The sequence below is a fragment of the Fusarium oxysporum genome, chromosome XI (genome assembly GCF_013085055.1).
Source record: "Fusarium oxysporum Fo47 chromosome XI, complete sequence".
Classification (NCBI taxonomy): domain Eukaryota; kingdom Fungi; phylum Ascomycota; class Sordariomycetes; order Hypocreales; family Nectriaceae; genus Fusarium; species Fusarium oxysporum.
Genome location: NC_072850.1, coordinates 34737 through 49662, shown reverse-complemented (window position 1 = coordinate 49662; position 14926 = coordinate 34737). Strand labels below are relative to the sequence as shown.

The 14926-nt window shown below is 47.2% G+C and overlaps 4 protein-coding genes across 4 annotated transcripts; 2 read left to right on the top strand and 2 right to left on the bottom strand.

Annotated features, from left to right (window-relative positions):
• Positions 1-897: 897 nt before the first annotated feature.
• Positions 898-2887, top strand: FOBCDRAFT_324005 (uncharacterized protein; the record flags this gene model as incomplete). The annotated part of the gene is made up of 3 exons (XM_054707348.2): positions 898-919; positions 1065-1234; positions 1281-2887. The coding sequence occupies 3 exons, from the start codon at positions 898-900 to the stop codon at positions 2871-2873; spliced, it is 1785 nt and encodes a 594-aa protein (XP_054563323.2). The 3' UTR covers positions 2874-2887.
• On the bottom strand, positions 2868-4810 carry FOBCDRAFT_233104 (ankyrin repeat-containing domain protein). The gene has a single exon (XM_059609916.1). It carries the CDS (start codon positions 4756-4758, stop codon positions 3097-3099), a length of 1662 nt encoding a protein of 553 aa, XP_059468019.1. The 5' UTR covers positions 4759-4810; the 3' UTR covers positions 2868-3096.
• Positions 4811-4917: 107 nt separating this feature from the next.
• Positions 4918-6790, bottom strand: FOBCDRAFT_233103 (uncharacterized protein). The gene is made up of 2 exons (XM_059609915.1): positions 6289-6790; positions 4918-6236 (listed from the first exon to the last, which is right to left on the bottom strand). Exons 1-2 carry the CDS (start codon positions 6692-6694, stop codon positions 5065-5067), a joined length of 1578 nt encoding a protein of 525 aa, XP_059468018.1. The 5' UTR covers positions 6695-6790; the 3' UTR covers positions 4918-5064.
• A 1132-nt stretch (positions 6791-7922) lies between these two features.
• FOBCDRAFT_191604 (uncharacterized protein) lies at positions 7923-11748 on the top strand. The gene is made up of 3 exons (XM_054707346.2): positions 7923-11122; positions 11178-11385; positions 11444-11748. The coding sequence occupies exons 1-3, from the start codon at positions 8007-8009 to the stop codon at positions 11639-11641; spliced, it is 3522 nt and encodes a 1173-aa protein (XP_054563321.1). The 5' UTR covers positions 7923-8006; the 3' UTR covers positions 11642-11748.
• The last annotated feature ends 3178 nt before the right edge of the window (positions 11749-14926 follow it).

Here is a 14926-nt window from a genome sequence, read left to right as displayed (position 1 = left end):
GCAGCGTCCAGAGACTTTTAGACACTAATTTTAACATCCGAAGGATGCAGATCATCCTGCCAGCCACATCTGTGTATCTGTAGCTTACAGGGCTGGTCCAGAAGAATCTTCATTGGTGACATCCAAACTCTCAATAAGGAATTTTCACAATCATCTCCCTATAACTCTTCTAGAATAGCTTTAAAAATTATGGTTATCATTAGCATGCACACTTTGTCCTTGCGATGCAAGCATCAAGGCTTCTCGACCTCGGTTAAATCCCACTTGAGCTAATTAGCCGGACAAACGTTCCTGGCCCATCAGAATAAGCTTCCGAAAATACAGGCAAAATCTCGAGTCAGAATGTGACCTGACCGCCGTGTTTGTGTCCAGCTTAGGAAGGTGTCTCGCGATTTGACTGTTGGTTCATGCAAACAGTGACATTCAGCGTGAACGAAGCGGGGACTGCACGGGTGATGGGCAGGTCAAGGATTAACCGAGCTCAGCCGCAACGGGACTTGTCTGCTAGACCCATCAACGACCCGCATAGCTTTCCTCCGGATGAAAACGTGCTCCTAAGATGCTTGGCTCGGCTCGCTCTATTCCGGACAGGAGCCTTTGTAATGCCGAGCTGCGGAGGACGACAAGACATGCAGGGACACAAATCTGCCCGACAAGCTTGCGCCGAGGTTTCAGCTCACAATATTGAATGTTCTTGGCGATGACTCCCCGGTGCCCCGTTCTCTTGCAAAAGAACCTGCATAACGGCTGTTGGTTCTCGTGAAGCTGCAAGAGCTAGGAAACCGTGCATTGGCTTGTGCAATGGTTCGATTTTCTGTTACACGATGAACCATGCAGCGAAATGCCCGTGGTTGACAAAAGGTGAGGTATTATCAAGGAGCGAAAATGTAGCTTACAATGGTCGGTGACAAGAATCGGGGTAGAAAAGATTTACTTAAATATCTTAATGACAGCAAGAACTGCCTGAACATCATCTCAATCATACTCGTCAATTAATCTTTAATCGTCACTGGTTTCATTATCTATCATGCACTTGTCAACTCTCTTTGTTCACGGCATTTTAGCCGTCGGAGTCACTGCATCGCGAGGCCAAAGACTCCGACGACAAGATGGCCAAGTTGACCCGGGGCAGCCATCCGACTGCACCTGGTGGGAAACAAAGGAAGAGGACTACCAAGATTGTACTTACCTCGAAGAGGGCTGGAATCTTAAGCACTCGCAGTTTGTCGAATACGTACGTGAAAGGCAATTCCGGAGAAGGCGTCACTAACGTGTAATAGAACCCCAGCGTCAAAGACGATTGCAGCGGCATGCAGTTTGGCCACTCATACTGCGTTGAGGTCAACAACGGTATTCCTCGCAAGGGAGAGACTACGACCACTCAAGCCGCCGAACCTGAGCCGACCAAGGACTCTAAGCCTAGTCCGACTCAGGCTGGGCTTATCGACACGTGCACGTCCTTCTACCAGGCCAAGAAGGGAGATACGTGTGCCAAGATCATTTCTGACTACAAGACCTTTGACTTTGATGACTTCTACAAGTGGAATCCCGCAGTTGACAAAGACTGCAGTGGCATCTGGGCTAACACTTGGTATTGTGTCGGCGTTCCTGGAACGCCTACTTCTCCCGCGACCCGAACAGCTGAGTCTACAACCAAGCCAACAGGCCCCACAAAGCCGACTGCTACCCAGGAGGGAATCATTGAGAGCTGCACCGCGTTTCACCAGGCTGCCAAAGGTGAAACATGTGCAAAGATCGTGGCTAGTTATGGGACATTTGACTTTGATACCTTCTTCAAGTGGAATCCAGCTGTTGGCAAAGACTGCAGCGGTATTTGGGCCAACTACTACTACTGTGTCGGCATTCCCGGGACACCTACTGTGAAGCCCTCTGCGGCATCGCCCAAGCCAACGGCGACTGGCGGCGTTGAGACCCCTTCGCCCATTCAAGAAGGCATTGCGAAGAACTGCAACAAATTCCACCAAGTCGCCAAGACTACCACCTGCTCTTCGATCGAGTCATATTACAAGCTGCCGTTTGCCCAGTTCCTTGCGTGGAACCCGGCCGTTGGAAAGGACTGTAGTGGCCTCTGGGCGAATTACTGGGTCTGTATTAGCGTTGAGGGGTACAAGTCAGCCACGACAACGACCGCTAAACCCACTTCGACCAAGCCCGCGAACGGGATTGAAACGCCTTCACCCATTCAGAATGGCATGGTCAAGAACTGTGAAAAGTTCCACCAGATCAAGTCCACCACTACCTGCACCTCCATCGAGAACTACTACAACCTCCCGCTCTCGACCTTCCTCTCGTGGAACCCCGCTGTTGGCAAGGACTGCACAGCATTGTTGACCAATTATTGGGTCTGCGTTGCCACAGTCGGTTGGAAGCCCCCCACCAAGACCACCGCTAAACCCGCTGCCGCTACCACCAAATCTCCAAACGGCATCTCGACGCCTCCACCTATCCAGAACGGGATGGTGAGCAATTGCAACAAGTTTCACATGGTGACCAAGAGCACGACTTGCGATTCCATTCAGAATTACTACAAGATTTCAATGGAAGACTTTGCGAAGTGGAACCCTGCTGTTGGCTCGAAGTGTACGGGTCTTTGGGCTAATTATAATGTCTGCGTTGGTGTAATCGGCGGTACCCCAACCAAGCCCAGCACTGGTGTTAAGACGCCGTCACCCATCCAGTCAGGCATGGTAAGCAACTGTAAGAAGTTCCATCCAGTCGCCTCTACGACAACATGCGACTCGATTCAGAAGTACTACAAGATCACCATGGCACAATTGGTCAAGTGGAATCCGGCGATTGGTGCCAAATGCACTGGGCTATGGGCAAAGTATTATGTATGTGTTGGGGTCTAGATGGATGGAAGGGAACAAGACGTCGCGGTATGTTGACGGATGAGACATTGGATTTTTAGAACTTAGCTGTGTATTCTATATTCTACTGACTCACTTTTCTTGGTCTCTTGGGCTGATGCGCTATTGCACTTGACACCTTTTCCCGGTGCCCGCGTTTCGTTGGAACTGCTTTGAGTTCGAGACGAGTGAAGTGATCCTCCCAGCAGCTCCACGACCCCAACTTCTATTCCCCACGAGGACCCTCAAGCCACTCCGCCCTGGAATCTTCATACATCTGTCGAGCTGACTTCCCAGCTGCATTTTGGAGGTCCATCAGTTGCGCGCCTCCAGCTTTCACCATTGTATTTAGTATATCATCTTGTGCTCTCATAAGCTCAGCCGCTTCGCTGCGTGACTTGTCTTGAGGGCAACAAAAATAAGCAATCCTATGGATAGGTGTGTCTTGCTTGGAGTTTCGCAGAGCAGGGTCAGCCCCATGCTGGAGCAAGAGTGAGATAGTATCGCTACCAAACTTTACGCTAGAGCACGCAGCATGCAGTGGCGTGTTTCCAGCATCATCAACGTCTGTAGTTTTGGCGCCGTGGGCGAGCAAAAGCGATACAGTGACTGGATCAATAGGTGCGTCGTCGTTATAGCTCTGGAATAAAGTATGCAGAGGCGTCTCGCCCTTGTAATTGCGAAGGGTTGCATCCGCGCCCCGGCCGCATAGGAGTTCGAAGACAGGTGTATACATCTTGCCATTCTTGCCGAAGTATTGGGTGGCGTAATGCAATGCTGTATTTCCGTCGTTGTCTTGGGTGTTGACTGTAGTGGGAGCGAAATCTAAGAGCTGTTCAATGGTGCGGGTGATATTTCCAGCTCTCTCATGGAGTATCGATGCTGGGATGGCACTAGGCGCATCTGGTAATTGGTTTCGAGCCGCCCAGTGAAGAGGGAGGCTTCCAACGCAGTCTGGAGAGCACACCATGTCTGAGATACTAACTCCATCATTTCTGCGATCAACCAAAGTCTTGACGCCGCTGGGATTTGCACGAAAGGATGTAAGAAACAGTGCAGTGACCTCCACCTTGACGGGTAAATCACGTTGAGACCCAAAGCCCAGGTCCCAGGAGCCTATTGCTACCTTGTAATGGATATCGGCGCCTCCATCGATGAGTCTCCCAAGTAAATCGGTACTTGCCCACTGCGCAGCCAAAGTTAGAACACTAGGGCGCATTTGACCCTTATCGTTCGTCGGGTGGACAACATCAGAAGCGCAGGCACCATGATCAAGCAGTAGATTCATTATCGCCTCATTGTTCGCATAACAGATCTCATTCCAGGCTGGGGAAAGATAATATCCAAATGAAAAGAGATCCGCAGTTGCCGCAAGCGCTGTAAAGCCTCTGAGGTCTCGATCGTGAATGCTGGCGTATACTGGCTGGGTCTCGAGGAGCCATTGCACAATCTCAATTTGACCGAATTGGGCGGCGACATTCAAGAGATGGAAATTGGCTCTGATCAATCTGATCGGTTTCGTCGTATCGAGGCCTTTTGTGGCGTATTTCAAAAGTGTTTGGAGTGTGCCAAGACTGCCACTTTCGGCTGCGGCGCAGAACCAGTCGCCGATGTCACAAATGGCCTCATCGTCATCAGGAAGCTCGAATAGGTTTGGAATAGCCCGACGGTCAATAGAAAAGTATTTTTCGAGGAATTCAACGTCGTTATTAATAATTATCGCGTAAAGAAGGCCCATGCCTTCGTGTTCATGAATAAGAGTACCATCGCGATCAGTTATGGTCACCGGCACGTCGAAAGGAGGTCCAGATGAGTTAAATCTGTTGATGGGTCTCTCCGTAAATTTACCATATGGCGACACGGCCTTAGTGAGGAGGGAGGATACCATGTTTGTGGATGAATGAGTTCGTTGAAGGAGAGAGAAAAGTGTTCGCTGGGAGTTATTAAGTGCGGTGTATAGGTTCATATTTGGTACCTGGAATCAGTGGAGTTGAGCAGGATTATTGACAGCCAATCAAATATAGCAGACTAGACCATTCGGCGAAGAGTCAGAGCAGAGCCCACCTCAAGCTCAAATTATTACGGAGCACGCACACACAGTACGGAGTAATGTCTAACTAATTACACGCCCCGCCAAAAGCCGTCCACCCAGCCGCCCACTAACGGATCCACGCCCTTAAGCACTGCATCTAAATCAGGATGCAACTCCAACACAGACATAGTAGTGCAGCCAGAGACCAGAACAGTCATTGCCAACCTTGGAATTCCATTTGTAAAAGTCTGCTAAATTGATATGGTACGTCTCAGCGATAGAATAGCACCCGTCGCCATTATCAACGTAATGCCACTGGTTGCAACTATCGACGATACCAGGTTGCGTAGGGCTCGGTACCTTTTCGCTGGTCGAAGTCTGCGGTGCCGAAGCAGTAGCAGCAGTGGATTTGGTGCCTGAAGGGGAGGCAGACTTGGTGGCCGTCGCTTGGCCGGTAGCAGTCTTAGTAAAGGCAGGTAGATCCCATCCAGTAATAGGCTTAACGCAGTAAGCATTGCCGGCTTTCAAATCTTCGTCACAAGTGGTCTTGTTCAGAGATGGGTTGATCTCAGTAAACAGGTTGATGGCAACATCATTTGCAAGACAAATCTGCGTACAGCTGAGGCCACCATCGTATGTGAGCCAATGGCTACACTCCAAGGTAGTGCCATTGGCAACGGTCGCACCAGCAGGGGGATCAATGCGTTGAGGGTCAGTGTTCGCAGTGTTGTTATTAAGTGGCTGCCCAGCATATATACCCCCAGGTGTCGAAACACACAAGGTACTACCCCAGTAGGGATCCGCATCGTGTAAATTGGTGCAGTTCCAGTTGAGCTGCGAATTGTATGACAGAAGCTGGTCGCTCATAATACCGTTGTTCAAGGCGATGTCGAGACAGGTATCACCCTTCTGTACCCGGTAAATCTTGGTGCAGGTGAGCGGAAGGCAGAGGCTGGTCCCAACAGCGATCTTAGTACAATCGAAGATGTTGGAGTTGATGTAATACATGGTCGCCGCTGACACTCCCTGAGATAGCGCGATTGAGTCGCAGCTATCACCAGCTTTGGCTCCGTATATCTTACCAGACACACAAACCTCGCTGCTGGCATCGGGGTTCGTAACATTAAATGCACTATCTGTGGGGTTGAAGTTGTCCACCTTCAGGTCACAGGCCTTCGCAACGTACTTATAGTTAGACTGCGCGTACTCATCGTAAGCTCCACTGTAAGCGTCAGCTTGCATGATCTTGTACTGCTCAACGTTACAGTAAGAACACAAGTCAGACTTTGACAGTTTAGAGACATCGTCGACCTCTGGAAACGCGGCAATGACGTCTAATAGAATTAGCATAGAGCAAAGAAGGATATTTGCTAGAAGCACACTTGCCATGACAAAACTCTCCTGTCTTGGGGTCGGTGAAGCAAGTCTGGTTCCAACTGCCCCAGAGCTTATCAACCATGTGGACATAAGACATACCAGGGACCATCTCTTCAGTACCGCAAGCTGAAGCAACCTTTGTGCGCATGTGTCCAATAGCACTTCCACAGGTCGAGCGGCACACTAGCTTGGTCACGGCTGGATCATCACTGTCGAGATATCCATTAGCCGCCAGGTCTGCAGTCTCATCGGCGCAGTTGATGGATTGGTAGAGAGTGGCCTCGCAGACGGACGATAGTCCCGCGCTCGAAAGGGAACCTTGGGGGAACATTGCGAGACCAGAAGCATCAACCAACTTGGTGAGGATGGCGAGGCCACCAAGGAGGCCATGGCAGTGGTTGCGGGTGGCCCACATCGTGCAGTGTAAGAAAATATGAAAGAGTGACAAGAAAGCGTCAAAGGAGGGACTGAAGCAAATAGAGGCTAACAGCTAATTGACACAGAAGAAGAATGAACAACCTTTATGAGATTGCAACGTCATGAACTGAGTAACTGTCTCAATAAACTCGTTCCTGAAACGAAATCAAGCCAAGCATGGGGCATAGAATAAAAAGGCGGCTTAGTAGGTCTCTTGATCCCAATATGGCAGTTCAATCATTAAAATCATGGATGGAAGATGTTGCCGACTTGGCATCATAAAGCATGTCACTCGACAGAAGTACCTGACATGAGGCCCACTAGGTTCTCTACAGGTTGCCAAAACTGTCCGAGGCCCTGGCATGATCTGACCATACCCACTGATCGATGCCACAGCGATAATCGCTACTCGTGATTAATGTAACGTAACGCGTTGGAGCGGGTAATTCCGTCACTGTCTGTGGATCTCGTTTAATGGATATCGTGAGAAGGTTTACCCATGCTACCTTAGCCGTTGACCCTGGTTGGTACCCTTGTTGAGGTGTGAAAGAACGAAGACCAGGGATCTACAATACCCGCTTTTGCTCCATTGACCATAATTTGGCCAACCATAGAAAAGCGTGCGACCAACAACTCGAGCAAACACCGGGAGATGGATCCCGCCAAGACCGAGAATATATGTTCCGCGGCCCCAAAGAGTACTAGCATCATGAGAACCAACAGGTATCCATAATCGTAACGACTTCAGGCCGAAAAAACACTGAGGACCAACAAAAGACGCACGGAATAGCCTTTTCCAGGTCAAAGCCAAGGCGAAGAAGGTGATGGACTCGCGGATCAAGGCAATGTTCGGCACGTTGAAGCCGATAACTAGGGTGTGAAATGCTTTTTGCCAAAGCTTACTACTCCATAATGGAACAAAGACTCCCAGTAAATGACCGAACTGCAGAAATTACTGTTTCAGCTTGCTCGCTGCGCAAGTTAGTCATGAAATTAACCTTCGAGTCAAGCATGTTCCCGCTGTAAGGGTCCGTGACGCCGAGGGTAAACTTCTTTCCGAAATGGGACAACACAGGGGGCCTTCTCCGGTTGTACTCGAGTAAAAGTGTTATTCAAGATAAATATTCTACTGCCTTTGTAATTATTGCCTATGTCAAGCAATGGTCGAGTCGCAGCTGATCAATTGCCTTGTCACTCTTTGTTCTTCATTTGTCTATACAATCGCTCATTTATTGTCACTCTTTTGATACACGTTTCCACTTAGACATCATCTTTCTTTTGGTTAAACAATACTCGTTCTTATCTTCATTATGAGGTTGACGTGGGCAACCAGTCTGGTTGCTCTACTGCTCACCTCGACCCCGTTCACGGTCGCAGAAGACATACACTGCGACAAGAACAAGCCCTGCGAGGTCGGTTGCTGTGGTACCAATAATGTCTGCGGCACTGGTCCAGACTACTGCAGCAAGGCCAAGTGCATCAACAGCTGTACCTACAAAGCTGAATGCAATCCAGGCAAGTGGGATTCGCAGTACTTCAACGCTACCAAGTGTCCCCTCAATGTGTGTTGCAGCAAGTTTGGCTTCTGCGGTACCACTGAGGAGTTCTGCGGCAAAGAAACTGTCAAGAGACCCTCCTGTAACATTGGCTCTCAGTCAGTCAAGCGTGTGATCGGTTACTATGGCTCTGGTGGTGCAACCCGCAAATGCAACCCCATGATCCCCGACGCTTTCCCTCAGGGCATTTACACCCACATCTACTTTGCATTCGGTAGTATCGACCCCAAATCGTTCAAGGTCGTGCCCGCCAATGCAGGAGATCAACAACTTTACTCTCAATTGTCTTCACTCAAGACTCGAGACTCGGGTCAAGAGCTCTGGTTGTCTATTGGCGGCTGGGCCTTTTCTGACAAGGGTTCTCCAACAGCGACAACCTTTTCAGACTTGGTCAATGCCGACGAGACACGTCAGAACGTCTTCTTTGCTAGCTTGACCCTCTTCATGCAGACTTGGGGCTTTACTGGCATTGATATCGACTGGGAGTATCCAGTTGATAAAGACCGCAGTGGCCGTCAGTCTGACTTCAAGGCCTATCCAAGGTTCTTGAAGCGACTCAAGTCCGCTCTTGGTGACTACAAGTATGGCCTTTCTGTTACTCTTCCCACTAGTTACTGGTATCTCCAACATTTTGATCTAGAGAACATTGAACCATCTGTGGACTGGTTCAATGTTATGAGCTATGATCTTCATGGAGCATGGGATATCGGTAACAAGTGGACGGGCGCGTTTGTTGGAGCGCATACCAACTTGACTGAGATCACGAGCTCGTTAGATCTTCTCTGGCGTAACAAGGTCTCTCCGTCTAAGGTTGTGCTGGGCTTGGCATTCTACGGCCGATCTGTTACACTGGCAAGCTCATCCTGTTCTGAGCCTGGTTGCCCATACCTTTCAGCAGGAGATGCTGGGTGCAGCGGTGAAGCTGGAATCCTGTTTAACAGTGAGATCTCAGATCTCATTCGTGAGAAGAAGCTCAGGCCCAAGCTGTACAAGGACGCTGCCATCAAGACGATCCAATGGAACAACGATCAATGGGTTTCGTACGATGACAGGGATACGTGGAAGCTTAAGGCCAACTTTCTCAAGTCTCAGTGCCTGAGTGGCGTGCTGGTCTGGGCTGTCGACTATGACGACGACAAGCATTCCTACTCCAACGGACTAGCAGCAGCACTTGGTATCAAGGTCAACGTTGACTCTGGTAGCGGCCTTACTATCAAACTACCTGATAAGAGAGAGGATTCCCAGGACTTCTGTTACTTTACCAACTGCGGTCAGACGTGCCCCAGCGGCTATACGGAGATCGCTCGCGGCGGCAAGGACTCGGAGATTATGCTGGACGCCACAGAATGCTTGCCGGGTCAAGATCAGGTACAGACGCTTTGCTGCCCCAAGTCTTCCAAGGTACCAAAGTGTCAATGGAGAGGATACCAAGGCAACGACCATTGTCCGGTTGGCTGTAACGCAGGTGAAGTCGCGGTCGGCACTCATCACCAAGGTTGCAAGAAGTCCGGGTGGCAGACCGCTTGTTGTGAAGCTACTGATTCCACTGGGCCTTGGTCCAAGTGCGGATGGACAGTAGATTGCTACGACGACGACGACTCCACGTGTCCCAAAGGCTTCTCGTCCTTTGTTGTGGGATCTCGAGGCGGTTTTGGTGGTCAGAAGAGTTGCAAGAAAGGCAAGAAGTACAATTACTGCTGCACTGAGACTCCCAAGCCTTTCAAGAACTGTGAGTGGGTTGGCCATGAGGTATCGTTCCCCAATGAACAGGCTTGTACTAATACCTGTCCCCATGGGTCCACTCGCATCGCTGCGCAGGATATCAGCACGTCATGGAGTACCTCTGGCTACCTTGCACATACTGACAAGTGCACCTACGGCTTTGAAGCATATTGCTGCGCTGGCGACAAGGAATCTGACAAGGACGAGCGCGACATTATAGTGTACCAGGACAAGGACGCAAAGGAGTTTGACTATGCGCTGCAAAGATTTCTCAGAGATCCCGTCTGTCCTGACGAAGAGATTGAGTTCGGCGGCGATGATGGGCTGAGTACCGATGAGGGGCTCAGCGCACGGAATCTTCTCCTGGGTCGCGCTACAGACAATTCAGCGGTTCTAGCTGTGCTCCTTCCCATCATGGGAGTTTGGGTCACGTCTCGAGAACCACGCCTGGATTTGACGGAGATTTACAACAGGGACGTTAGGGCAGCTGGGTATGCCCAAAGCGCTGCCAACCTCACCACGTTTCAGCAGCTGCTGTATCAGAGCGACTGGAATGGCCGACCCAGGTACTCCGGCAGAGCTGTCGCCAGGATGGCACTCTGTGATCTCGCCGAGTCAAGAGAAGGTTTGGAAAACCTAGCTACAGTTCCAGCAGCTCTTTGTGAGGTTCCGTCGAGCACCGGCTCTGAAGCTCAAAAGCGAGATATTCAAGCTCGGACTATCAATGTCAACGTTATGACAGATCGGGGCAAAGGCGGGGTCCAGCCAAGTGCTGCATATATTTTCCAAGCAATCAAAGCCGGCCACCTAAGCTTGCATTATTTGCGCTGGCTCCCCGCGAGCCCAACGAGCCGTCAAGTCATTCTTGAGGTAGCTTACTGGATTGGACCCTCTCCTGGTGTAGAAGATCCAGCCAACTCGTATCGAAACCTGTACCGCGATCGCAGTCACCGGAACGCCGTAGACCGATGGGTTGTCTTTCATTTCCACATCCCTTTAGATGCCAACACCTTCTGGACGGAGCCGAGCGGCGTGAACGATTACTACCTTGGTGTCTCGTCCTTTGGCATGTATCACAGTCAGGGTACCCATCGGCCAAATCCTCCTCGAGGCTACAGAGGACCAGTTGATTACCGAGCCGAGTGGGTGTAAGTACGCCTTCTACCTGATGGGTATTATAGTGCTAATATGTTTCTGATTCAGATACAGCAGCTCATACGCTGGCGGCAGTTCTAACACAGGAGCTCTGACGAACTACAACCAGCGACGAGAACCTTTCAACTGCAGGATTCCGGAACACGGACCAGCGCCAGGGCCAGCCTTTTATCTTGGCCGCGACTATACTTCTCAGATCAACGATTTAATTACCGCCAATCGGGATCCACAATTGGCTGTTCTTATTAATGAGTTTGTACGTATCTGTGCTCCATTTACTTGCAGCGGGCGGTCACTAATTTGACATCTGTCAGGGCATGGGGCTTCACCAGGCGGGCGTTTTTAGATCTGCTAACCTAGCGAGGATCTGGCCCATCGCCAGGAACGGAAACCTGCCCCCAGCAGGGAGCAGCTGGGGTGATCAAGAATACAGCCCTGGTCCCCAGGCTTTTCAAATCAACTTTGACCTTAACGGAGCTCGGGTAAACAACGTACAGAATGCTGATCCGTAAGACCATTTGTATCTGTGTAGTGTTAGGTCCCGGTTAGAGTCAGTGGACAATTGTACATAGAATATAGAACATAAAATATACTCGCCGTGATCACCGTGTTCACCATTCACGAATGTTGGCCTTCTAGATAGCGTCACTTGCAAATCGTGCCATTGAGCGAGGTCGATAATTAAACTGGAAGAAGGACACAGACACCTACCAACATGCTTTCAGAAAAGTGATATCTATCTGGGAGGTGGTTTAGTTAGCGTTGTATTCTACTTTTGCTTAAAAATGTTACCTCTCCTATTACCTTTACTTTTAAGCTTTGAGGAAATGACTGCCGCATATCACTGCATCAAGTAGATTTCGAATCCCAAGAGTGTAGACAATACATGTGTGAACCAGTGGCACGCTGCCATACCGCATTTTGAGGAGACAACAAATGATCGCGCTTTGACGAGTATAGCTAGAGAGACGAAGACAGGAGGCTGCCCCTAAGTTGGGTTGGGGTATGAGTTTATTTGTGTATCATAGCCTCGGGTGGAAGACAAAGTCGAATACAATAGTGTCCTCTAAGCTTCTTTGTCGCATTCTAATGAACGGCGTGGGGATTGGCCACTGTAGTGCTTCAAGAATTGGCGAATCTCCGAATATGACCCTGTATTGTTAAGAGCCAGATCTCCAGGCCAGACATAATCACCGAGGTCCTCTTCAGGTCCATCAAAGTCAATCGCAAGCTCAGTTCGCATCGAGTTCAGCATCAGTAGTTGCCATAGATCCAACAGATAGCCTGTTGGGATCCTCATCCATCCCCAGCCTCGGTGCCCTACTCAAGAATTATCAGCAGAAACGCATTGCGTTTCCTGTTTTTAACCAATCATCGTCTAGCATTTTCGCCCCATATTTCCCCGATGGAAACGCACTGCGTTTCTTGTACCGCACTCATGAAATTAGAAAACCTAAAACACGAAACGCGTCGCGTTTCCATCGGTTGACCCCTGTAGAGTTTAATAACTTAGCTACCCTAGACCTTAGCAACAACATCCATTGCCATCGTTTACTATAACTCACGTGTCTATCATCTTCATAAAAAGTGGAAACTCGCGGTCTTTCATCCATATCCCTAAAAAACTTCAACAACAGCAAGAACGAAATTTTTAAAAACAACAGCTATTTACAGCGCCGCAACACCGCTCCAAAAGGTGAATTAGATAGCCCAGTGTCAGTCGCATTACCCAGTGCAACTCAGGCATTATGGCAACCCCATGGCCCCAGGACGAAATCTAGCCTACTGATTACCAAGAGCACGCCACAAATTTAAGCAAATATCTCCAAAAGGCACTATCAGCTATCAATAACGGCGATAATCTACCTATTACATCCCAAGGAGTTCAAGTTGCCCTTATTAGGGCTCTCACCCTTATTATCAAAATGCAGAGCATGCCCAATCTTGGTTACATCTATAAAGCAGTGAAAATCGGCTAAGTTAAAACAAAAGCCGCAGCCGAAAGCCTAGCGCATTACATTAACAGCCTTAAAAATAAGCTTAATAAAATAAACACTAAAGCTTAATAAACCATAGAAGTAGTTTAACATAATTCGGAAATTACAATAAATACAAAAACAGCCGCAAAAGAAGCCACGGAAATCAGTAAAGTAATAATAAAAATAATCAGAAATATAAAGCTCATAAGCCAGTAAAACCATACTAGCATCACGCCTACTTATATTAACATAATGGCGAGGGGAGGGCTAGTAATAAGCATATATAACCCATAGAACCAGAAAGCATTACCTATCTAAACCATATGCAAGATCATTATTAATATCAGAGACCTTATCACTATAGCCAACATTAAAGTAATAAGTCCCCATAGCCTTAAGTCACATATAAACCTCATAATTACACAAAGCAGCAATAAATACATAGAGAAAATTAAGGTAATATCCTCTAATCAGCTTAGGAGCAGTAACTTAAGCATTAAGATAGCCACTTTATTAGACATAGTAGCACTTAGATAGTTTATAAAAGACTAAGAATAAAGAATCAGAAACAGTACTACTATATATATTCCAATATATAATATCTTAATATATAATATATATACTAGTTTAATAAATATAAATAACTTTAAACTTATTAGAGATAGGTTATTATAAGATAATAAGCCTTTTATACCAACTACAGAGATTAAGTATATAGGCTAGCTAATAAGATCTTTATCCCTAAATTAATATCTTTAGTTATAGTTAAGTTTATATAACCAGAAGATATAAATAAAGTTATTAATAAGGGCCTTATTTAATAAGGCAAGGTATTCTAATGCAAACTCTATAACAGATAGTGCTATATAAGATAATACTTTTAGTGTTATAAATATAGCTATATAGGAACCTAATGCAAGGCAATAATAATATGCAGCTATTACGCGCAAGAGTATCCTACCTAGGATTGCCTAACTAAGAGCAATAAGAATATACCACAGAAATATATAGCCTGCAACAGTATACACACAGCCTAGAATAACCAATGCCCTATTAGGAAGCAGGAGGTCAATAAGGCCAAAGTGGCCTCTAAACTATGGCCTAGATATTATCTAAAGCTAAAAAGCTTTATTACTAGGATATCTACCAGAACCAAAACGCAGAAGTAGTAAAACAACACCAACATAATCACCAAGATAAAATAACCTATTTTAGAATTAGGCTAACCCTAGGATGCTAGTTCGACCCGGAGCAGGTTGCCTACTAAGAGGCTATAAAAAAGAGCAAACCCTGGCAGTAACTAGGTAGCATTAAATAATCCTAATAATAAGATTATTATAAACATAAGGAGCCAGCAGCTAAGATAAATAGTAGCTACTTCTAGGAGGGTCTTAAAAGCACTAAATATTAATAGATAAACTATATAGCATAATTAACAGATAGAAATTAACAACTAAGAATATTAATATAAAATACTCTTATAATACTATAATATAATATTAGAAAATCCAAAGACATAATTATAGCCACACTCTTATAAGATCCTAATATAAAATAATATAACATCCTTACTATCCAGGAGCCTTAGAAGAACCTATTTAATATAATAACTTACCACCTAGCTAAGAATTAATTTTACCTATACTACCTAGACAAAGACTAAACCCTTCTAGCCAGGATCTGCTTTTTTATTAATAAGAGACTTAATTACTTTAGGTAGCACTTTAAAGAGGTAAATAGAGATCTCAGCTTATTAAACCTAAGACTTAAAACAAAAAAGAAGTAATAGATTATAGTTTATAATATCTATAACCTAAC